General features: G+C 47.7%; 1 protein-coding gene across 1 annotated transcript in view; it reads left to right on the forward strand.

The window, feature by feature from the left end:
* The window catches only part of smg1 (SMG1 nonsense mediated mRNA decay associated PI3K related kinase), a 47,382-nt gene that overhangs the window by 23,675 nt on the left and 3,225 nt on the right, over positions 1 to 20,482 (forward strand). Inside the window, exons 32-60 of the mRNA XM_071501486.1 lie at positions 4,827 to 4,971; positions 5,113 to 5,251; positions 6,254 to 6,472; positions 6,562 to 6,742; positions 7,025 to 7,186; positions 7,428 to 7,645; positions 8,356 to 8,510; positions 9,597 to 9,819; positions 9,956 to 10,202; positions 10,562 to 10,791; positions 10,889 to 11,134; positions 11,247 to 11,385; positions 11,524 to 11,633; positions 11,812 to 12,030; positions 12,313 to 12,506; positions 12,939 to 13,111; positions 13,464 to 13,743; positions 15,013 to 15,285; positions 15,432 to 15,666; positions 15,755 to 15,966; positions 16,151 to 16,307; positions 17,141 to 17,330; positions 17,541 to 17,818; positions 18,065 to 18,274; positions 18,504 to 18,641; positions 19,202 to 19,354; positions 19,437 to 19,616; positions 19,803 to 20,030; positions 20,218 to 20,429. Of these exons, the coding sequence (XP_071357587.1) occupies positions 4,827 to 4,971; positions 5,113 to 5,251; positions 6,254 to 6,472; positions 6,562 to 6,742; positions 7,025 to 7,186; positions 7,428 to 7,645; positions 8,356 to 8,510; positions 9,597 to 9,819; positions 9,956 to 10,202; positions 10,562 to 10,791; positions 10,889 to 11,134; positions 11,247 to 11,385; positions 11,524 to 11,633; positions 11,812 to 12,030; positions 12,313 to 12,506; positions 12,939 to 13,111; positions 13,464 to 13,743; positions 15,013 to 15,285; positions 15,432 to 15,666; positions 15,755 to 15,966; positions 16,151 to 16,307; positions 17,141 to 17,330; positions 17,541 to 17,818; positions 18,065 to 18,274; positions 18,504 to 18,641; positions 19,202 to 19,354; positions 19,437 to 19,616; positions 19,803 to 20,030; positions 20,218 to 20,429 (5,746 nt within the window). The remainder of the gene's footprint in view (positions 1 to 4,826; positions 4,972 to 5,112; positions 5,252 to 6,253; positions 6,473 to 6,561; positions 6,743 to 7,024; positions 7,187 to 7,427; positions 7,646 to 8,355; positions 8,511 to 9,596; positions 9,820 to 9,955; positions 10,203 to 10,561; positions 10,792 to 10,888; positions 11,135 to 11,246; positions 11,386 to 11,523; positions 11,634 to 11,811; positions 12,031 to 12,312; positions 12,507 to 12,938; positions 13,112 to 13,463; positions 13,744 to 15,012; positions 15,286 to 15,431; positions 15,667 to 15,754; positions 15,967 to 16,150; positions 16,308 to 17,140; positions 17,331 to 17,540; positions 17,819 to 18,064; positions 18,275 to 18,503; positions 18,642 to 19,201; positions 19,355 to 19,436; positions 19,617 to 19,802; positions 20,031 to 20,217; positions 20,430 to 20,482) is intronic.

Raw genomic sequence — 20,482 nt, forward strand, 5'->3', positions numbered from 1 at the left:
GGGGAGGGGGAGGAGAGGGGAGAGAAGAGAGAGAGAGAGAGACCAGGAACAGCTGTGTAGGTAATGGTGTTATCAATAATAATGACAGGTAACAGTGGTTAATAGTAATGATGAGTAGTGGTGGATCTGGGTCCTGCCGCTCCCGGGGCAGAGAGACCTGCAGAATGAGGACAGAGAGAGGGAGAGAGAGGAGAAGCACAAACTACGGGAGAGAAAAAATACAAAGTTAATGGCATGAAGTCATCGAGAGAGAGAGGGGGAGAGAGACAGAAATAGAGAGAGAGCGCCCAGTGAATCATGGGAATCCCCCAGCAGTCTAGCTCTATAGCAGCATAACTAAGGGATGGGTCAGGACATACCCGAGCCAGCCCTAACTATAAGCTTTACTAAACAAGACAGTTTGAAGCCTGATCTTAAAGGTAGAGAGGGTGTCTGCCTCCCGAACCCACACTGGGAGCTGGTTCCACAGGAGAGGAGCCTGATAGCTGAAGGCTCTGCCCCCATTCTACTCTTACAAACTCTGGGAACCACAAGTTGACCTGCATTTAGAGAGCGAAGTGTCCTATTGGGAAAATAGGGAACTATAAGCTCTCCAAGGTACGATGGTGCCTGACCATGAATGGCTTTGTAGGTGAGGAGGAGGATTTTAAATTCGATTCTAGAGTTTACAGGGAGCCAATGCAGAGAAGCTAACACAGGAGAGATGTGATCTCGTTTCCTAGTTCCTGTCAGTACTCGTGCTGCCGCATTCTGGATCAATTGGAGGCTTTTTACTGAATTTTTGGGACATCCTGACAATAAAGAGTTACAGTAGTCCAGTCTTGAGGTAACAAATGCATGAACTAGTTTTTCAGCATCCTTTAGACACAGAATGGGTCTGATTTTAGCAATATTGCGCAGGTGGAAGAAGGCTGTCCTAGAGACTTGCTTTATATGTGAAGTAAAGGACAAGTCCTGGTCAAAAATGACACCAAGGTTTCTGACTGTAGCACTGGAGGCCAAGGTGATGTCATCCAGAGTCAGTATATTATCACATAGTGTATCTCTGAGGTGTTTTGGGCCAATTACAATAACTTCAGTTTTGTCTGAGTTTAAGAGTAAGAAATTACTGGTCATCCAGGTTTTTATGTCCTTAAGACACACCTGAAGCTTGACTATCTGGTTAGTCTCACCTGGCTTCATGGATAAGTACAGCTGGGTGTCATCTGCGTAACAATGGAAATTCATCTGGCGCCTCCTAATAATGTTTCCCAGAGGGAGCATATATAGACTGAAGAGCATTGGTCCTAGCACAGAACCTTGTGGAACTCCATGACTAACTTCTGTGATGATAGAGGAGTCATTATTAACATGAACAAACTGGAGTCTATCTGACAGATATGACTTAAACCAGCTTAGTGTGGTTCCTTTGATGCCGACCATATGTTCTAGTCTCTGTAATAAAATCTTATGATCAATGGTGTCAAATGCGGCACTAAGATCTAGCAGGACAAGTACAGAGACAAGTCCATTGTCTGAGGCTATGACGAGATGCTATGATGGACTCTAAAACCTGACTGAAAATCTTCAAACAAACCATTCCTGTGCAAATAATCACATAACTGGTTTGCAACGACCTTCTCAAGGATTTTGGAAATAAAGGGGAGGTTGGATATAGGTCTATAATTGGCTAAAACATCAGGATCAAGAGTAGGCTTTTTAAGTAGAGGTTTAATTACTGCAACTTTAAAAGCCTGCGGTACATAACCAGTTGATAAAGATAAGTTAATCAGACTTAATATAGAGGTGTCGATTAAAGGAAAAACCTCTTTGAACAACCTTGTTGGAACGGGGTCAAGAAGACAAGTCGATGGTTTAGATGATGAAACTGTTGAAGTGAGCTCAGAGAGATCTACAGGAGAGAAACAGTCAAAATATAAGCCAGTTACAGTCGACTCTGAGGCTGCTGAACTGGACAGTACATCTGAGCCAGCTGTGGGGAGGAGATGGTGAATTTTTTCTCTAACAGAGACAATTTTATTTGTAAAGAAGCTCATAAAGTCATTACAGCTGAGGGCTAAAGGATTAGATGGATCAACAGAGCTGTGGCTGTCTGTCAGCCTGGCTACAGTGCTGAACAGAAACCTGGGATTGTTCTTGTTTTCTTCTATCAATGATGAATAATAGGATGTTCTGGCTTTACGGAGGCTTTTTTTAAATGCCAATAGGCTGTCTTTCCAAGCCTTTAGAGATTCATCCAGGTTAGTAGAACGCCACCTTCTTTCTAGTTTCCTTGAATTTTGCTTTGAAGCTCGTGTTTCTGAGTTGTACCATGGAGCTAGCCTTCTCTGACTCACTACCTTCTTCCTCAGAGGGGCTACAGTGTCTAGAGTTGCACACAGTGAGGCTACAGTACTGTCAACAAGATCATCAACCTGTGTGGATGTGAAGTTAAGAGAGCTGTTCCCTACTGCATTGATACATAGCAGTGGGCTAAGTACTGATGGGATTCTTTCTTTAAATTTGCTGATGGTATTGTCAGACAGACACCTGCTGTAATAGATTTTTTCCCCAGATGCTGTGTAGTCCATGACTGAAAACTCAAATGTTAACAGAGAATGGTCAGATAAAAGAGGGTTTCTGGGAGAAACTGTTAGATATTCGATGTCAATCCCATAAGTCAGAACCAGATCATGGGTCTGGTTAAAAGAGTGAGTGGGTTCATTAACATGCTGAGAGAAGCCAATTGAGTCTAATAATGAATTAAATGCAATACTCAGGCTGTCACTTTCAACATCTACGTGAATGTTAAAATCACCCACCATGATAACTTTATCTGTGCTGAGAACTAACTCAGATAAAAAGTCTGAGAACTCAGATAAGAACTCAGAGTAAGGGGCAGGTGGACGATATACAGTAACTAGTAGGACTGGTTTTTGTGTCTTCCAGTTTGGGTGAGACAGACTAAGAATAAGGCTTTCAAATGAATTATGATTAACCTTAGGCTTAGGATTTATTAGTAAATTGGAGTGATAGATGGCTGCCACCCCTCCTCCTCGGCCTGTGCTTCGAGGGATATGAACGTTAACATGAGTGGGGGGTGTTGATTCATTCAGACTAACATATTCATCCTGCTGCAGCCAGGTTTCAGTCAGACAGAGCAGATCAATGTGATGATCAGTTATCAGATCATTGACGAGTAGAGATTTAGATGAGAGTGATCTGATATTCAATAAGCCACATTTAATTTTCCTGTTATTTGGTTCTGGACTAACAGTTGTGTTAATTTTTATTAGGTTTTCATGTCTAACTCCTCCTCTGTTCACTTTTGATTTATTATATTTAAATGTAGGTGGTGGGGGGACAGACACAGTTTTTAGGGGGTGAATGGCAGCGACTGCTCTAAGAGGCGCAGAGAAGAGTGTAAGACTGCGACTCTGCCTCCTGGTCTCAACTCTGGTTTGTCATGGCTTTGGCTTCTAATAAACTCAGTGAAGTTTCTAGATAAGAGAGCAGCTCCATCCAGCGTGGGATGTTTGTTTCTAATCAGACCAGGTCTTCCCCAGAAAGTCTGCCAGTTATCAACAAAGCCCACATCGTTAGCGGAACACCAGCTCGATAACCAGCGGTTGAACGATGACAAGCGGCTGGACATGTCATCGCTGGTCAGGTTGGGGAGGGGCCCAGAGAAAACTACGGAGACCGACATTGTTCTAGCATAAGTACACACCGACTCCACATTAATCTTAGTGATCTCCGATTGGCGTAATCGGGTGTCATTAGTGCCGGCGTGTATTACAATCGTACTGTATTTACGTTTATCCTTCGCCAGCAGCTTCAGATTTGATTCAATGTCGCCCGCTCTGGCCCCAGGAAACATGTGACTATGGCCGCTGGTGTCGCTAACTTCACGTTTCTCAGAATAGAGTCACCAATGACCAGAGTTTGCTTCCCAGCGGGTGTGTCGCTGAGTGGGGAGAACCTGTTGGAAACGTGAACAGGTTGGTGGTGAGCCGTGAGCTTTTGTTTAGGACTAAGCCTCTTCTTGTTACGAACAGTCACCAGCCGCCCTGACCTCCCGGCTGCTCGGGAGCTGCTGGGGGGAGAGAAGGAGCGACAGAAGGTGCTACACCGGGTCGGTCCGCACCAGCTGCTGGGGGCTGGCTAACTGGAGAAGCTAAAGATGTGGTTTCATGGTGCTGAGCCGGGATTCCAAATCATTGAGCCTCGCCTCCATAACTGCAAACAAACTACATTTATTACATGTACCATTACCACTAAAGGAGGCAGAGGAGGAACTAAACATGAAGCAGGCTGAGCAAGAGAGAGCAGGAGAGGGAGAGACAGAAGCCATCATTAACTGCTAAGCTAAAGTAGCTAACAGAGCTAGCGTGTAAACAGCTGTGTTTTAATGAGAATCTCACGAAGAGAAGGAGAGAGCTGAGAGTGATCGAACAGAAGTTCGACAGTACAACAGATAATTAGCGGTTGTATACAAAGATATAACTAGGATCAGCTGAGTTCAGGGAGAGCAGCAACAAACACAACACCACCAACACCCGGAAGTGACACAATACGCTTACCGCAGCACGTGAGGACAGTCTCTTCAGGCTTCTGAACACACACCATCATGAAGTTAACTTGAATAAAAGCTGCAGAGTCTCAGCTCACCTGTCACAGCTTTTATTCAAGGGTCAGTGGATTCCATCATGACACAAGATTCAGAATCAAATCATGAACCAGATTCCCACCTCCAGTCCATTCAAACCTCTGAAGTGTAGAAACACCAGGGCTGTGTTTGTCAGTCAGAAGCTTGTTTAATGGTTGTTTTAATCTTCCCTGTGCAGTGAGTGTGGGAGTCGGGGAGCCAGACTTCGTGTTGGGCCAGCTCTACCAGCTCTCCACCAGCCTGGCTCCAGAGGTGGCTAAGTCCTGGGCCGCCCTGGCCAGCTGGGCTTACCGCTGGGGCAGGAAGGTGGTAGACAATGCCAGGTTAGTGGAGCCAGTGGCTCGTATGTGTAGAAAAGGTGCTGATTTAACTCCATGGTAACTCTTGATGCTGTTGTATTGGACTGCTTTATATTGTCTGGTATTTCCAGGCCCATAATACTGTGATTTTATTTTCCTCCTCAGCCAAGGGGAGGGATTGCCTCTTCTTCCTGGGGAAAAGAAGGAGATCGAGGAGCTGCTGCCAGCAACCACCAGCGAAGAAGACAAGGACACCATCTTCAGCATTCTGGGACAGGCTATGTGTCGACCCACTGGCATACAGGTAGAGAGGTTTTTATTCTTTATATCTGATTTTAATCTTCTAACAGATAAGACATCAGATAACAACCACAGATCTCACCTCCATCCACACTCTCTTTTTTCTGAAAAGAAAGAATAAATCAATAAACAATAAGTAAACAAAACAAAAAACAAGAACTGCAACATTAATGACACTATGAAAGTACAACCAAACCTGATTAACTGACTAAAATGTAATTATTAAAATCAAAGTGAAGTTAATGGTGGTTCTGGTGAGGTTTGTGGAGTCCATGCTTCTCTGCTCTGCAGTGACACAGCAGACTGTTAACGTAGCGATGTTTCTGTGGTGAACATCTGGAGGAAGATTTAACTGGTCGATTGGAGGTGAACGTTCCTCCTCCTTCTGACAGCAGCACTAAAGATGGCCGACACAAAAGATAGCCGACTGAAAGTCGGGTCACCGTTACATCCTCATCCACAGCTCCTGATGATGTGACGTTAGCTCATGTTCTGTAAATAATGTGCTGCCTGCATGTTGTCAGTTTGTCTCAGCTGCTCTCTGTCTGAGGCTCAGTAGACTGTAGAGGAGACCATAACTCTGTTTGTTCATCAGAACATCGCCAACATTACAGTATTACAGTGTGTTATTCTGCAAATGCCGGCAGGTCACTGTATAAGAGTTTTCATTGAAACAGGAATTAGTTTGTTCATCTGTCACATCATCATTTAGTTTATATTTTTGACAAACTTCAAAAAGTTTGTCATAATTCTCTTTTCAAAAGTTACTTAATTTTATTTAGTTCTACTTTTTACTTTTAGAAGTCACCAACAAATAAGACATCAGTCACACAACAGTGAATACACTGAACTACACAATGACTCTAAGTTGCTCATCATTGACTGTGTAGACAAACACACACAGATGGTCTGATGGAGGAGGGTCATGGGCTTGGTCACTGTTCTGCAGCAGACTGTCAGATGTCGGTGCAGGTGGTTCTGAATCTGCTCCTCTGTGGTGTGTCAGGATGAGGACATGGCTCTGCAGCAGGACGACGATGAGGACGACATGGTAGACGTAATCTGGCGGCAGCTCACCGCTTCATGTCCCTGGCTGGGGGAAGTGGGCCAGCCCGTCACAGATGGTCTGATCCGGGTCTGGAGACGGGTTGTGGACCGCATCTTCGGCCTCTACCGGGTCTCCTGCCAAGCCTATTTCACCTTCCTGAAGCTGAATGCAGGACAGGTGAGACTCACACCTGTATGAACCTGATGACTGGAGTGAGAGCAGCTTCATCTTCAGTTCCTCATCCTCAGTGTGTGTTGTGTGTTTAGGTCCCTATAGATGAGGATGACCCGAAACTCCTGCTATCCTGTCACAACAACAAACAGAGCAATGACGATGTGATCGTCATGGCAACCCTGCGTCTCCTCCGCCTGCTGGTGAAGCATGCCGGTGAACTGAGGGAGGGGCTTGAGCTGGGCTTAGCCTCGACCCCCACAGCGCCCTGGAGGGGTACGTCACACATTCCCAGAGATTTTCTCTTGCTCCTGAGAGGAGAATGTTTAGAGCTGAAATTAAAACTCACACCCTCCTCATGCAGGGACTGACCAGGTGTGTGGAGGTGAGAAAGTAAGAAGGGGTTTAGATCATCATATAGAAACCATTATCTGGTCTCCCTCCCTCTGTGATGAATGTATTTCTGCCACCTGTCAGAACTTCTGCCTCTTAACTAGTTCTCCTCTGACTTAACCCGACTGTCACCACTGCTGTTCTGATGATCTGTGTCCTCTTCAGGGATCATCCCCCAGCTGTTTTCCCGCCTCAATCATCCGGAGGCTTACATCCGACAGAGCATCTGCAGCCTGCTGTGTCGAGTGGCCCAGGATTCCCCACATCTCATCCTCTACCCAGCCATCGTGGGTTCACTGTCCCTGGGGGGGGAGGCTCAGAACCCAGGTATTTATTTTAATTGTGTTGACCCAGTCATGTGGAGTTCCTTTAAAGTCTGAAATCATCATGTCTCACTCATCTGATTAGAAGTAATTTATTCTCATTATCTTCATGTTGAATTCAGCGACAGTGGAACAGAAAACCTCCCCTGGAACTGAAACTATCCGTTCTTCATGAGACTTGACATGATCAGTGATGCCAGGAGAAATGTAAATACACTGGATTTAATTGATTGATGTGTTGACAGGGAGCAAACTGCCGTCAGCTCTGCCCACTTTCCTGGGCAGCATGCAGGGGGAGGGCCTGGGTGGTGAGGAGGATGAGCAGCCAGAGAGCGGAGGACAGGAGGGAGCTGCAGAGGAGCTGCCCACCTTCTGTTCCAGTCAAGACCAAGCCATGATGCAGGACTGTTACAGCAAGATCGTGGAGAAGCTGTCCTTAGCCAACCCCACCATGGTGCTTCAGGTAGAGAGAACTGTGAAGAGTGAACTTTTTTCTATTATTAAAAGGAAGATGGTGTGTCTGTGTTTGATTGACAGCCGCTGGCAGGTAAACAAACCTGTGTTGTAGCTACATGTCAGGCTCAGACAGGTGTTAGTGGTACTGAAGAGCAAGAACCACAGCAGCATGTGGTGACTGTAACATGCTGTTTAATGAGCTTCATCTGAGCAGCTGTGATCCCACAGACTGGCATCAGTGTGTGTTTGCTTAGTTCAGCAGGTGAAGGTGCAGGACAACATGTGTGTTCATGTTTATAAGTTGGATAAGATGGAGACTTCAGGTCTATACAACACTGACTTTACTGACTGACATTTGATTGGCTTTATTTTTAATAAGGTTTACATCACGACTGTCACTGTTTATTCAAAATTCAAACATTCATTTGGATGTGGTCTAAAAAAAAGTTTGCCTTGTGGTCTGCAGAGGGCACTCTTACCATCCCCTCCCAGCTTGGTTTATTTCTGACCTGTTGATCAATGAACTCAGCTGTTTCTTTACCAGCCGCTCACAGAAAAAGTTTTCCTGTCTTAAAATGCTAAAACTTAACAGGATGAGGAAGCTGTCAATCAAACAGTGTGCACAACTTCTTCCTGAGAAGAGGTCTAGTCAGCATGTAAAGCATGTGTTGGTGTACCTGTGGTGTTCTGGACCTCACCAGTCTGTGTGCTGAGCAGGTGCAGCAGCTGGTGGGGGAGCTGCGCAGAGTCACCTTACTGTGGGACGAACTGTGGCTGGGCGTGTTACAGCAGCAACACATGCACGTCCTGCGGAGGATCCAACAGCTAGAGGATGAGGTCAAGAGGGTGCAGAACAACAACACACTGCGCAGGTGAGGTTCACCTGCTTACCTTTAAAAGCTGGGGTCTGTCGAGCTTTTGTACACTCTATGTATTTATAATTAAATGTTTAATTTAGCCTTGAGTCAAAATGCTTTCGTCTTGTCAATCTCCCTGTTCATCTCCATCCTTACTCCGTTCATCTTCGTCTCTAAAAACACCAGATTTTCCATCAGAAGTAGTTCAAGACTGTCAAAATCATCATTTACAGACAATGCTGCCAAAAAGTTATTAAAAATTTTATTTGTCAATTCATTTTTTAATTATACAATTATAACCCAACCGTCAGGCAGATCCCCCACCCTACCCTCACACCCCCACCCCACCCTGAATCTGGTTCTGTTGGAGGTTTCTTACTGTTAAAGGGACTTTTTCCTGGTTTCTCTCTAAAACATTGTCAGGTCTCGACCTTGAGATAATGTCTGTCATGGTTTGTCACTATACGAACAAATTAAATTGAATTTTGAACCTGTCTCTAAGCTACATTTTACATAAAAGCTTATAAATCAAAATTGACTAAAGTTACTTTAACCCAACTCAGTAACCATGTTCAAATGCTAGGTCCTAGCTTTGTTGCACAATCTTGTAATATTCTGCCTCTAGGGGGCAACAAATGCTCAATGTTTATATCTCATAATCGGCTATCTGGATTTGTTGCACCTGGTTAGTTTAGGTCTGTCTGTGCCTTCTTGTTAAACTCTTCTCTTCCTCCCAGGCTTCCAACAGCCTAATGGTTAGAGGTTTGAGTTTTTTTTATCTGTAAATGTGTAATTTTGGAGGTAACCTGCACTGATGGATAAGAGTGGAAGAGTTAGACTAAACTCTGCCACTTCGTGTCTCGCAGATGAGATGAAAAGTAAGACAGAGACAGTACTGACTCTCCTTGGCTGTGCACTGCAGGTGGTGTGTCTGCCCTAACGTACAAACGATGTTAAACCACTTGTTAACTTGTTGAAGGCCGATTCAATAATGCTCTTGGTTTCTCAGTCACTCTGTGTCTCTGAGCCTCTAGACTGCTGAATTGCTTGGACCCTGTTATACGTGCTTACTGTCTAGTTACTCTCCTCGTTGTGCTGCAGGGATGAGAAGATCGCCATCATGCGTGAGAAGCACTCGGCGCTGATGCGTCCCATGGTTTTTGCCCTGGATCATGTCTGCAGCATCACTGCAGCTCCAGCAGAGACGCCACATGAGACCTGGTTCCAGCAGACCTACGGGGACGCCATCACCACTGCCCTGGAGCGCCTGAGGAACCCGGCCAATCCGGCAAACCCCGCCAGCAGCTGGCTGCCGTTCAAACAGGTGTGTGCACATCTGTATGTTTGGTAAATCATTCTGCATAAATATTGTCTCATTAATATGCATGATAGTGTCTACACAACAGCCTTACAGTCATTATATGTTGTACACATTAATGTAGTAGTGTGTGTGTGTTCAGATCATGATGAGCCTGCAGCAGCGTGCTCAGAAGCGAGCCAGCTACCTGCTCCACCTGGATGAGATCAGTCCTCGCCTGGTGTCCATGACGACGACAGAGATGGCCCTGCCAGGTGAGGTGTCTGCCTCAGACGCCGTCACCATACAGAGCGTCGGCAACACCATAACCATCCTGCCCACCAAGACCAAGCCAAAGAAGCTGTTCTTCCTTGGCTCAGATGGACGCAACTACCCGTACCTTTTCAAAGGTAGGAGAGCAGCTGGGAGGGAATGAATGAAGGAGTAGATACATCCTGTGTCCAACCTTTTGTGTAATTCTTCATGCTCAGGTGAGAGAGTTTGCCGGGTTTGAACTTCTCAGCTCTGTTTTCATTTGTCACATCTGTCTTGGCTCTTTCCATGTGGAAAACATTATATTTCACTCTGTGTCTGTCACCTGCCTCCACCTCTGTACAGTGGAGGTGAATGGAATTTAGTTTGTGTTGCTCACAGTATTAAAAACCTCCGACTCTGCATAACACAGAAGCAGGCTGTAAATCAGATGAATCCAGATGAAGTTTGCTCCGTGAATGTTTGATTCAGATGTGATTAAACCCTTGTCTCTCAGGTCTGGAGGATTTACATTTGGATGAGCGCATCATGCAGTTCCTGTCTATCGTCAACACCATGTTCACCAAGATCAACCAACAGGAGCAGCCTCACTTCCACGCCCGCCACTACTCCGTCACCCCCCTGGGAACCCGGTCAGGACTGATCCAGTGGGTGGACGGAGCCACGCCCCTCTTCGGCCTCTACAAGCGCTGGCAGCAGAGGGAGGCTGTGCTGCAGGCTCAGAAGGTGATGCTCTCCTCTGTGCTATGCTGCACTGCGGACAGACACTGGATCAGGTCAAGATAAAAATACTTTTTGTTTTTTGTCTTTTTGTCCTGACCAGGCTCAGGACTCCTTCCAGCAGCAGCCAGTGCCTCCAGTTCCCCGCCCCAGTGAGCTCTACTACAGCCGCATTGGACCAGCTCTGAAGGCGGTCGGGCTGAGTCTGGATGTGACCCGACGAGACTGGCCTCTCAGCGTCATGAAGGAGGTGCTGAAGGAGTTAATGGAGGCTACGCCCTCCAACCTGCTGGCCAAGGAGCTGTGGTGTTCCTGCACCACACCCAGCGAGTGGTGGAGGGTCACTCAGGTAACCATGGCAATTTAAGAGTGGATGTAAACACATTAACTGTGAGGGTGTGGGACGCTCTGACAGTCGTCCACTCAGTGTCTTACTGATGTTCCTCTTCTTTATGCTGCAGTCCTACGCCAGGTCCACTGCTGTCATGTCCATGGTGGGATACATCATTGGCCTTGGCGACCGTCACCTTGACAATGTGTTGATTGACATGACCACTGGAGAGGTGGTGCACATTGACTACAACGTCTGCTTTGAAAAAGGTCAGTTTGCTGGTAATGACATAAAAACATAATGTCCTGTCAGTGTGTGGACAATGAGCCACTGCTGATCACAATTGTGTGTGTGTGTGTGTGTGTGTGTGTGTGTGTGTGTGTGTGTGTGTGTCTGTCACACACTAGGTAAGAGTCTGCGGGTGCCGGAGAAGGTCCCCTTCAGGATGACCCACAACATTGAGACCGCTCTGGGAGTCACAGGGGTGGAGGGCATCTTCAGGCTGTCCTGTGAACAGGTCACTGACATGTCACACTCTGCTCTGCCACACCTCCCTCACTGGGCCTCATTACATTCACACTGAATGTGTACATATGTATTTACAGTTTAGGACTTGACTATAGAACCAGAAGAGGAGCAGTTGGTGTTCAGGACCTAGACTTGATCTTGAGCTGAAGTCAAGTGTGTCATTTTAGGTTGTTCAAATGATGCGTCGGGGCAGAGAGACCCTACTGACCCTGCTGGAGGCCTTCGTCTATGATCCCCTGGTGGACTGGACTGCTGGGGGGGAGGTGGGCTTCGCTGGTGCAGTGTACGGAGGAGGAGGCCAACAGGCTGACAGTAAGCAGAGCAAGAGGGAGATGGAGCGAGACATCACACGCTCCCTCTTCTCCTCCAGGGTGGCTGAGATCAAGGTGAGGTATCAGCCAGTGATGGACTTCCTCCTGAGGTTAATTATAATCCTAGTTCTTCAACAGTTAAGTCGCATTGTGTAAATGAAGATACAGAGGTTCTCTCAGTCTGACTAGAAAGAAGTTCTGTAGGTGAGTATGATGATGATGCTGCTGCACAGTATTGGTGTATTAGTATTAGTGTAGACCGCCGGGTCCAGGTGAGGACAAGCCTGTGGTTGAACAGTGGGAAATGAAACGAGCAGCTACTGTAACACCAGAGTGTGACTGGTGGACTGTGTACAGGTGAACTGGTTTAAGAATCGTGACGAGATGCTAGCAGTGCTGCCACAAGTGGAGGAGGCCGTGGAGGAGTACCTGGTCCTGCAGGAGCTGCTGTTCCAGGGGGAGAAACTACAGGCCAAGCTGCAAGAGGAGATAGCCTTTCTGGAGGGGGCAGAGAACCACCCAGACCATCTCATCCTCACCTTGGAGCAAAGGTCTGAGGCAGCACAGAGTGGTTTTTAAACTGATCTACATTTATAATGTCAGTCAGAGAATCATAAGCAACCATCGTCCTGTATCTGTTCTCAGTCTTCTCTCTCCGTCTGTATCTAAAGTGTAGTTAGCAGCTCAGCAGATGTAGACACTGAGGCCAAAAGATACACAGCTCAAGTCTTTTTTTCTTCAACTTAATAATGAGACCATATAACACTTTATGTGTCGGGTTTGATCAGGGAACACACACACATTACTGTCGTACGAAATCCAAATCTTCACTAAACATTTTGATGAATAATTTTGACTTTCAGTTCAGATGTTTGTTTTTCATTCAGTTTATGTTCAGACTTCCTCACCTCACTGTAAATGGAGGGGGAGCTGCTCCACTCTCTGATGGCTCATTGATCCACCTCCACCCCCTCTTGTCACAGGTACTCTGAACATACACAGCTGCAGTCGCGGCAGCGGACAGTGCAAGAGGCCATCCAGAGCAAGCTGGCTGACCTGGACCAGTGGATCTCTCAGTACCAGGCTGCATTCTCCAACCTGGAGGCCACCCAGCTGGCCAGCCTGCTGCAGGACATCAGCAGCCCCATAGACCTGGGTTAGTCCCACTGGAAGTGACGCGGGATGAACTGGTTTAATTTTAGTAACATTTCTTAATGTATAATACTGATCCTCAGTTACTGGATTTCATGTAGTTATTGAGCTAGTTTGGGTGTTAATTAGGTTAATTTATGGTAAAACACAGATTGTGATTGAAAAGAGGTTTGTGACAACATGTGATAAAGATATTCTCTGGCTGTACTGAGCTCGATCAGAGCTGCCAGCAATGAAGAAGGTCTTGTAAAGGCTGCTCGTTTTTTAGGACTAATTTAATGTCTCTAAGTTTCTTGTTAAAATACCACACGGAGCATTTTATTTACTTTAGTGTCTTTGACACCTTGTTGTTCCAGGTCCCCCCAGCTACGTGCCAGCCACAGCCTTCCTGCAGAACGCAGGCCAGGCCCACCTGATCAGCCAGTGCGAGAGCCTGGAGGCGGAATTGAGCTCCCTGCTGCAGCAGCGCCGTGGGGCTCTGCGTGGCTGCCTGGAGCAGCTGCACAGCTATGCTACAGTGGCTCTGCTGTACCCACGGGCCACTCTGCTGCTCCATCGGGCCCACCAGTGGAAGGCCTGGTTGGAGGAGCTGCTGAGAGACATGACAGTTGAGCACTGCCAGCACATCTACAGACAGTAAGGAACCTCAGCAGGCCCTCCCCTCTGCTGTCATACAGACTGTCAACACCTTTATACTGTTCACTGGCTCTGTTTTGATGGTCAGTAGACCAGAGATTTACTGGCATCTTCTATATTTTCATTTTCCTGGCAGCCAAAAAATTTAAATAACTTTTCTTATCATTTATATATTTATAGATAGATAGATAGATAGATAGATAGATATACACACACTAAAAAGATATTTCAATCAGTCCCTCACACTAAAGGACATGAGATAAATAATTATATGATCAAACAGTACAGTACTGTATACTGTATAGATGTTGTTATAAGTATTACTGTTGTCCGTCTCTGCCTGGTACAGACTACCTCTTGGAGACTGAGGCAGACGCATCTTTACAGGCGCTCTGAGGCGAGGAAGTAGCCAACAACACTGTGATCTGATGCCAGTAACAGCTCATGGAAGTCCCATCACTTGCTATGACACTATGAAACATCAGGACTTGTTTTGTCTCTGCTCGGGAGGTTTATTCAAGAAACAACTGCCTGTTAAAATCCCACAGGCTCCACATGAGCCAGTCGGCTACAGTCACAGTTGGTGTTAGCTCAGTATGGTCACTCAGAAGTCCCGATTCCTGGGACCTAAGATTAGCAGTTTATAAGCAGCCTGTGTGTTGTGTTAATTAGTGGTACATGTTTTCTCACTGACAACAGCAACAGTAGTTAGAGGGAGAAGTCTGATATTTTTATTTGAACATTAGTACCAGACACTTAACTTAAAACAGACTCAAAGTGACTGGAGCTGTTTAACTTTACACAGCTGGCTACATGGTTATTTAACCACAAGTCCCTCAGTGAAGTTTCACATTGCAGATTTACAGTAGTAGAATTTTAACTGACCTTTGACATACCACACCAGTGATTGATATCGAGATCCCACATCCACTCCCTTCAGTCTTCTCCTAAGCTGACAGGTCAGTCTACTTGTAGTTTGCTCTTCATAAACTGTTACTGGCCCCAGGTCAGCAGTGATGTCAGAAGTCCAGCCTGGTGCAGCCTCTGCTCTGACTTGCTCTCTGTTTCATGGATGAAAGGCTGTTACTGTCTGTAGCTAGTACTAAGCAACATGTTCTCCTCTGTGTTGAGTTACTGAAAGGTGGATTCACAAAAAGCATGATGTCTTAGTTCTTCAGGATAGTCCACAGACGCCATGTTCATCAGTACCTTCCTGTCATGTAACTGATCCCGCCCCCACCTGAGCTCTGTTTCCTGTTCCCCTCACAGGTACGAGGTGCTGTTTGCCCCCCAGCCTCCTGCCGCCTCCTGCCAGTTCCTGTCCAGTGTGGAGCTGACTTTGCAGCACCAGGTGGCTGACACCAACGACCGCGTGATGCACCAGGCAGAGCGACTGAAGGCCGAGGGTACCACAGCAGCAGCCTGTGAGGAGCAGCTGCAGGAGATCGAACACTGCATCACAGTGTTCCTGCGGGAGAACGGAGAACCCGGCTCCCTCAGCCTGGCTGGAATCATCACCTCTGCCCTCTGCACACTCTGCAGGTTTAACTCATCTTTCAGACTAATGGAGAGTAGAGAAAGTGGTTTAGTAACTGTTCATATCTGAAACCTTTATAACCACAGTTACACAGTTGTGGAGCTTCTGGACAGGGGACAGCAGGAAGTCACCGTGTTTTATTCTCTTCCAGGAGGAACATGGTGATGGAGGGAGCAGCAGCCAGCGCTGGAGAGCAGCTGGTGGACCTGACATCTCGGGACGGGGCGTGGTTTTTGGAGGAGCTCTGCAGTATGATTGGAAATGTCAGCGCCCTGGCAACACTGCTACAACGCTGCCCACTACTGCCCCATGACCTGGAGCTGCCTGCACCCTCTGCTACCACCCAGGCTGTGTACCTGGCCAACACTGTGTACACCTGCTTGCAGGTAGGTGCACCCCCACAACTGTTTTCTGGATGAAAAGCAGAAGCTTTGTTTTCATAGGGATGTAAATGTGTCTCATTGTTGTCTGTAGGAACTGAACACCAACTTCCGTCAGATCATCTTTCCAGAGGCTCTGCGCTGTATGATCAAAGGAGAGCCCACCCTGGAGTCCATGCTGGCTGAGCTGGAGCAGCTGGTGGAGCAGAGCTCTGATGGTCTCGGCCTGCAGGGCCTGGCAGACAGTCTGCAGGCTACCACAGGCTTGGACCATGACGGGCACAACCACTGCCTCCACATCTCCAGGTCAGTAGCTGCTGTGATTGTGGCTGTGCAGCACTGGTTAAAATAATTAAACAAACACTTAAAGAACCATTCCAGTTTAGTTCCTGGCCTCTGTGGGTCACTCTCCACCTTTGCTGTAGAGATCTGTCTGTGCCTTACCTGTTTTTTACATGAGTGATATCTGAACATTTGTGTTTGTGCTCAGGATGCTTCGTGCTCAGTACTCTGAGCTGATCCAGCCTCGCAGCATGGACGGACCAGGCCAGGACACACCGAAGATGTCTGCAGGTCAAATGTTGTTGGTGGCCTTCGATGGGATGTTCACGCAGCTGGAGACAGCCTTCGGACAGCTCACAGAGAAGGTAGCGGCAGGTTCTCCTTCACATGTAGAGAGTGGAATAACTGTGAATGACAGTGAGTTCTGTCTGATCCCTGTTATATTAACGTTTTCATCCTCTAGAACCTAGGCTAGATTCTTATGTAAGCTGTCCTCCTCAGACAGCCACAGAGATGCAGTAACTTAAAGCATCTTTGTCTGACTCTGAATCCTTTATCATCAGCTCCAGAGCTTTTTCACTCTGGATTTAAAGTTTTCAGACTGCTGATGTTACTACAGGTTTCTCCTCATAAGTGTCATAACTGTGAACTGTGTGAACACTGGAGTAAGACTTTACAGTTTCTGGCAGACTGAGGCACTGTCACAGGGACAGCACAGCACATTAAAAAGAAGCTGTGGCTGCAGAACACACAACAAGGGAAGGAACTTTACAAGGTCCTGGTTGATGGTTGATGCCACTTAATAATTAATCCAATCAATAATCTATCTGATCGTTCAATCAATAATCTACCACAGGTAGACCACAGGCCCTCACAGACCACAGGTCCACACACCACAGACCACAGGCCCTCAGACCACAGGTCCACAGGCCCACACAGACCACAGGCCAACACAGACCACAGATCCACACAGACCACAGATCCACACAGACCACAGATCCTCACAGACCACAGGTGCTCAGGCCCACACAGACCACAGGTCCACACAGACCTGTACCACAGGCTGCAGACAGGAGCTTTGTCCAGTGACTGACTGTACATTGATCTACTTTGAGCCACCAGCCAGCATCATTTCCTGGTTGACTAAAGGGCATTTATGCTCATCATTCCATCTTCCTCTGCTCTTCCTCATCCTCAGCTGAGTTCTCTGGAGGTGCCGTCAGCCTGGAGGAAGGTGGATGTTCTGAGGGAGGCTCGGGCCACACAGCTCCACTTCTTTGACAGTCTGAACCAGAGACAGCTGATGGAGGAGGTGTTCTTCCTGAAGAGACTGCAGACCATCCGGGACTTCTTCAGGCTCTGCTCCTCCTTCGCTCAGACTCTGTCTGGTAAGAGCCATGTGAGGTGAAGGCCTCAGGATGAACCTTCAGGTTTTCTCAGACCAGTTACAGGCACCCAGAGAGACTGGCTGATGACCACTCACTATATACAAGACCATATGTTAATGTTATTGATCCTTCTATAAAATCCCCACTCTTTAGACCAGACCAGCTGTACAGAAGCTTGTAGAGTGTTTGTGTGACGATTCCTCTGTCCAGGTACCTGTCCCTCAGCCGAGGACCTGTTGCCCACAAATGGACCAGTGGGTTTGGGGAAGCCGTTGTACCGGCGGCCCAGTGCCACAGGGTCTTCAGCGGTGGTTAGTGAGGAGCAGATGACCCGCCCCATTAAGGCCTTCACAGCAGAGTTTGTTCGGCAGATGCTCATGGGTCTGCCCAGCCAAGCCCTCGGTCTGGCCCTGTGCAGCACACTGTCCGCCCTTGGCCTCGACGTCGTCACCCAGGTGGAGGCTAAAGACTTCGGTGCAGAGAGCAAGGTACAACAATTGTGTGTAGTTTCTCAAATGTTGGCTCGTTAATCTGACATCACACCGTTGTCAGAGTTATCAGCCCTGCTCATCATGTTTTAGTAACTAGTCCAAGGTATTACCAGCACTGTGCTGACAGTATCATAAACTAACCAAGAGGAGAACTTGATGGAGGTCCCTGTCATTGGTAGTACACAGACTCAGTCAGTATCTGAGCCATACCTGATCTGGACCTGACCCTCTGTGGCTCTGCAGGTGTCTCTGGATGAGCTCTGTAAGAAGGCCGTGGAGCAGAGCCTGGCTTCAGGCCGGGTCTCCCAGCTGCTGCTCAACAGAGCCACAGTGCTGGCCTCCTCCTACGACACGGCCTGGAAGAAAGTGGACCTGCTGCGGAGGCTGGACGCCAACCTGGAGGCTGCCAAGGCCAGCCTGCAGAGGAGCCAGCTGCACATCGCCATGTTCCAGGTACACAGAGGAGGGTGGAGGCTGCTGATTGGCCAGATTCACATCCCGCTACATAGATAACAGAACCTACAGAAACTTCCTGCTGAAGACGAAGGGTTTTGATTTGTTAACTTGTGTGTCAGTGACTCATTGAATTGGTTTATTATTGAGGGTCAGTCGTGTGATAAAGGTTATGGAGTCAGGTGTAACATCACATGTTGTTGTTTTCGTCATCGTTTTCCACCTCCAGTGGCAACATGAAGATGTTCTCAGTCCCAACAATCAGCCTCTGAGTGTCAGCATCCCTCCTCGCTCCGTCATCCTCAGCAACATGAAGAAGAAGCTGTACAAGCTGAGTCAGGACGAGGGGGCCATCATCAGCATCCAGGTCAGTGTCACACAACACACACCACCTTGTGCTGAATCACATGTCTTCACCCAGACACCCTACCAGACTGGAGGTCGTGTTTTTTGTTTTTTTTTATCATACGGATCGTTCTCGCTTTTTGCTGTTGTATCAAATGAAATAATTTTTACACTGGAGAACAACAGAAGTTACATGAGCATCATTTAAAGCTCCAGTTTTAGTGGCCGCCCTGAAGAGAAGAAAAACTAAATCTGCCGATGGTCTCTGCCTCCTCAGCTCCTCTGCTCCCACAGGAATGAATCCTTTCTGTTACATCTCTTCATATCATGTATATGATTGATAACATAACACTCCACCATCACAGTACTGTCTCCTCTGAGTCAGCACTTCACACATGTTCACTCAGACCTGTCACATATCCACAGTTTATTTAATGTACTGATAAAGTGACTCAATCTTGTGTTTGATTCGTCCTCAGGTCTCTTTCAGAGGAGAGATTCCCGGAATAAATAAAACCTTAACTTAGTAACTCATTAACCTGTGATTGACGTGCACTTCCTGTCTGACTGCTGTTGTCTCAGGACAAGCTGGCGTCTCTGGAGGCCAGCATTGAGCAGCGTCTGAAATGGGCTGGTGGAGCCAACCCAGCACTGGCCCCGGTTCTGCAGGACTTTGAGATGACCATCAGGGAGAGACGCGGCGTGGTGGCCAGAGAGAACCAGCGCACCAGTCAGGTAACGTGACGAGACTTCCTCTGGCCACAGCACTTTATACACGACCAGTGTTAACAAAGGTTTTCTTCCCGTGCTGTTCCAGGTCACCTTCTTGTGCTCCACCATCCTGAACTTTGAAGGCCTTCGGACCCGATCCCCTGAGGCCCTCAACATGGACGCTGCGCTGTTTGAGCTCCTGAAGCGCTGCCAGCAGACCTGCTCCTACGCTGCCCAGTTCAGCAGCACAGTGTCTCCACTGGAGCTGCAGCTGCTGCACCGACTGGTGGGTCTGACCTCTGTCCTGCATACAGCCTTTCAGAAACATGAGCATCAGGTCTTTAAGTATTTGAAACCCCTCCCTGTTGTCCAGCTTACAGTCTTCTCCTGCCTCGTGTCACTGATTAAAATCTGCCCACAGCTCTACCACAGGTCAGAGGCTCCACCTTTAAGCTCTTTGTCATCACTACAGAGTCCACTGCTGGACCTGCCCATAGGCAGTCCTGATTGGCTGAGCTGTGCCCAGAGGCAGCTGGAGGAGGAGCTGAGCTTGGAGCGGAGGACTCAGGAGGAGCGGGAGCAGCAGCTGGAGTCCTGTGGAGAGACGCTGCAGCTTCTGGTCGACTCCATCAAAGCCATTCTGTCCAACCACAACCGGCAGCTGGCCGACGTCAAGAACCTGCTGAAAGCCATGGCTAAGGTACCAAAAAGCAGCTCCTGCACATCTGCACTGCCTTTCATCAACATGCACTTATCATCATGACTGTGAGGCAAAAGCTACATTTAATCTTTAAATCAGTAAAGTGCAGGAAGGGAAGGAGTCTGGATACAGATCCTGGTCCAGGACTCTGTCAGCTGTAACCTGACACTCCTCCTCTGTCACACAGGACGAGGAGGCGGCGTTGGCAGATGGTGAAGAGGTGGTGTATGAAGGCAGCGTGCGTCACTTCCTATTGGAGTACAAAGCATGGCAGGACAACATCCAGCTGGTCTTATTCACCGTGGTCCAGGCCAGCGGGCAGCCCCGCAACCAGGAGCAGCTCGAGCTGCTGGAGGAGATTCCTGCCACCTTGAAGGAGCTGCACTCCCAGAGCCAGAGGTACACACACACGCACACGCACAAACACACATATATGCACACACACACACACT

Source organism: Trachinotus anak, unplaced genomic scaffold (genome assembly GCF_046630095.1).
Source record: "Trachinotus anak isolate AG129_WGS33_773 ecotype Australia unplaced genomic scaffold, CSIRO_AGI_Tana_v1 ptg000017l, whole genome shotgun sequence".
In the NCBI taxonomy this organism is placed as follows: domain Eukaryota; kingdom Metazoa; phylum Chordata; class Actinopteri; order Carangiformes; family Carangidae; genus Trachinotus; species Trachinotus anak.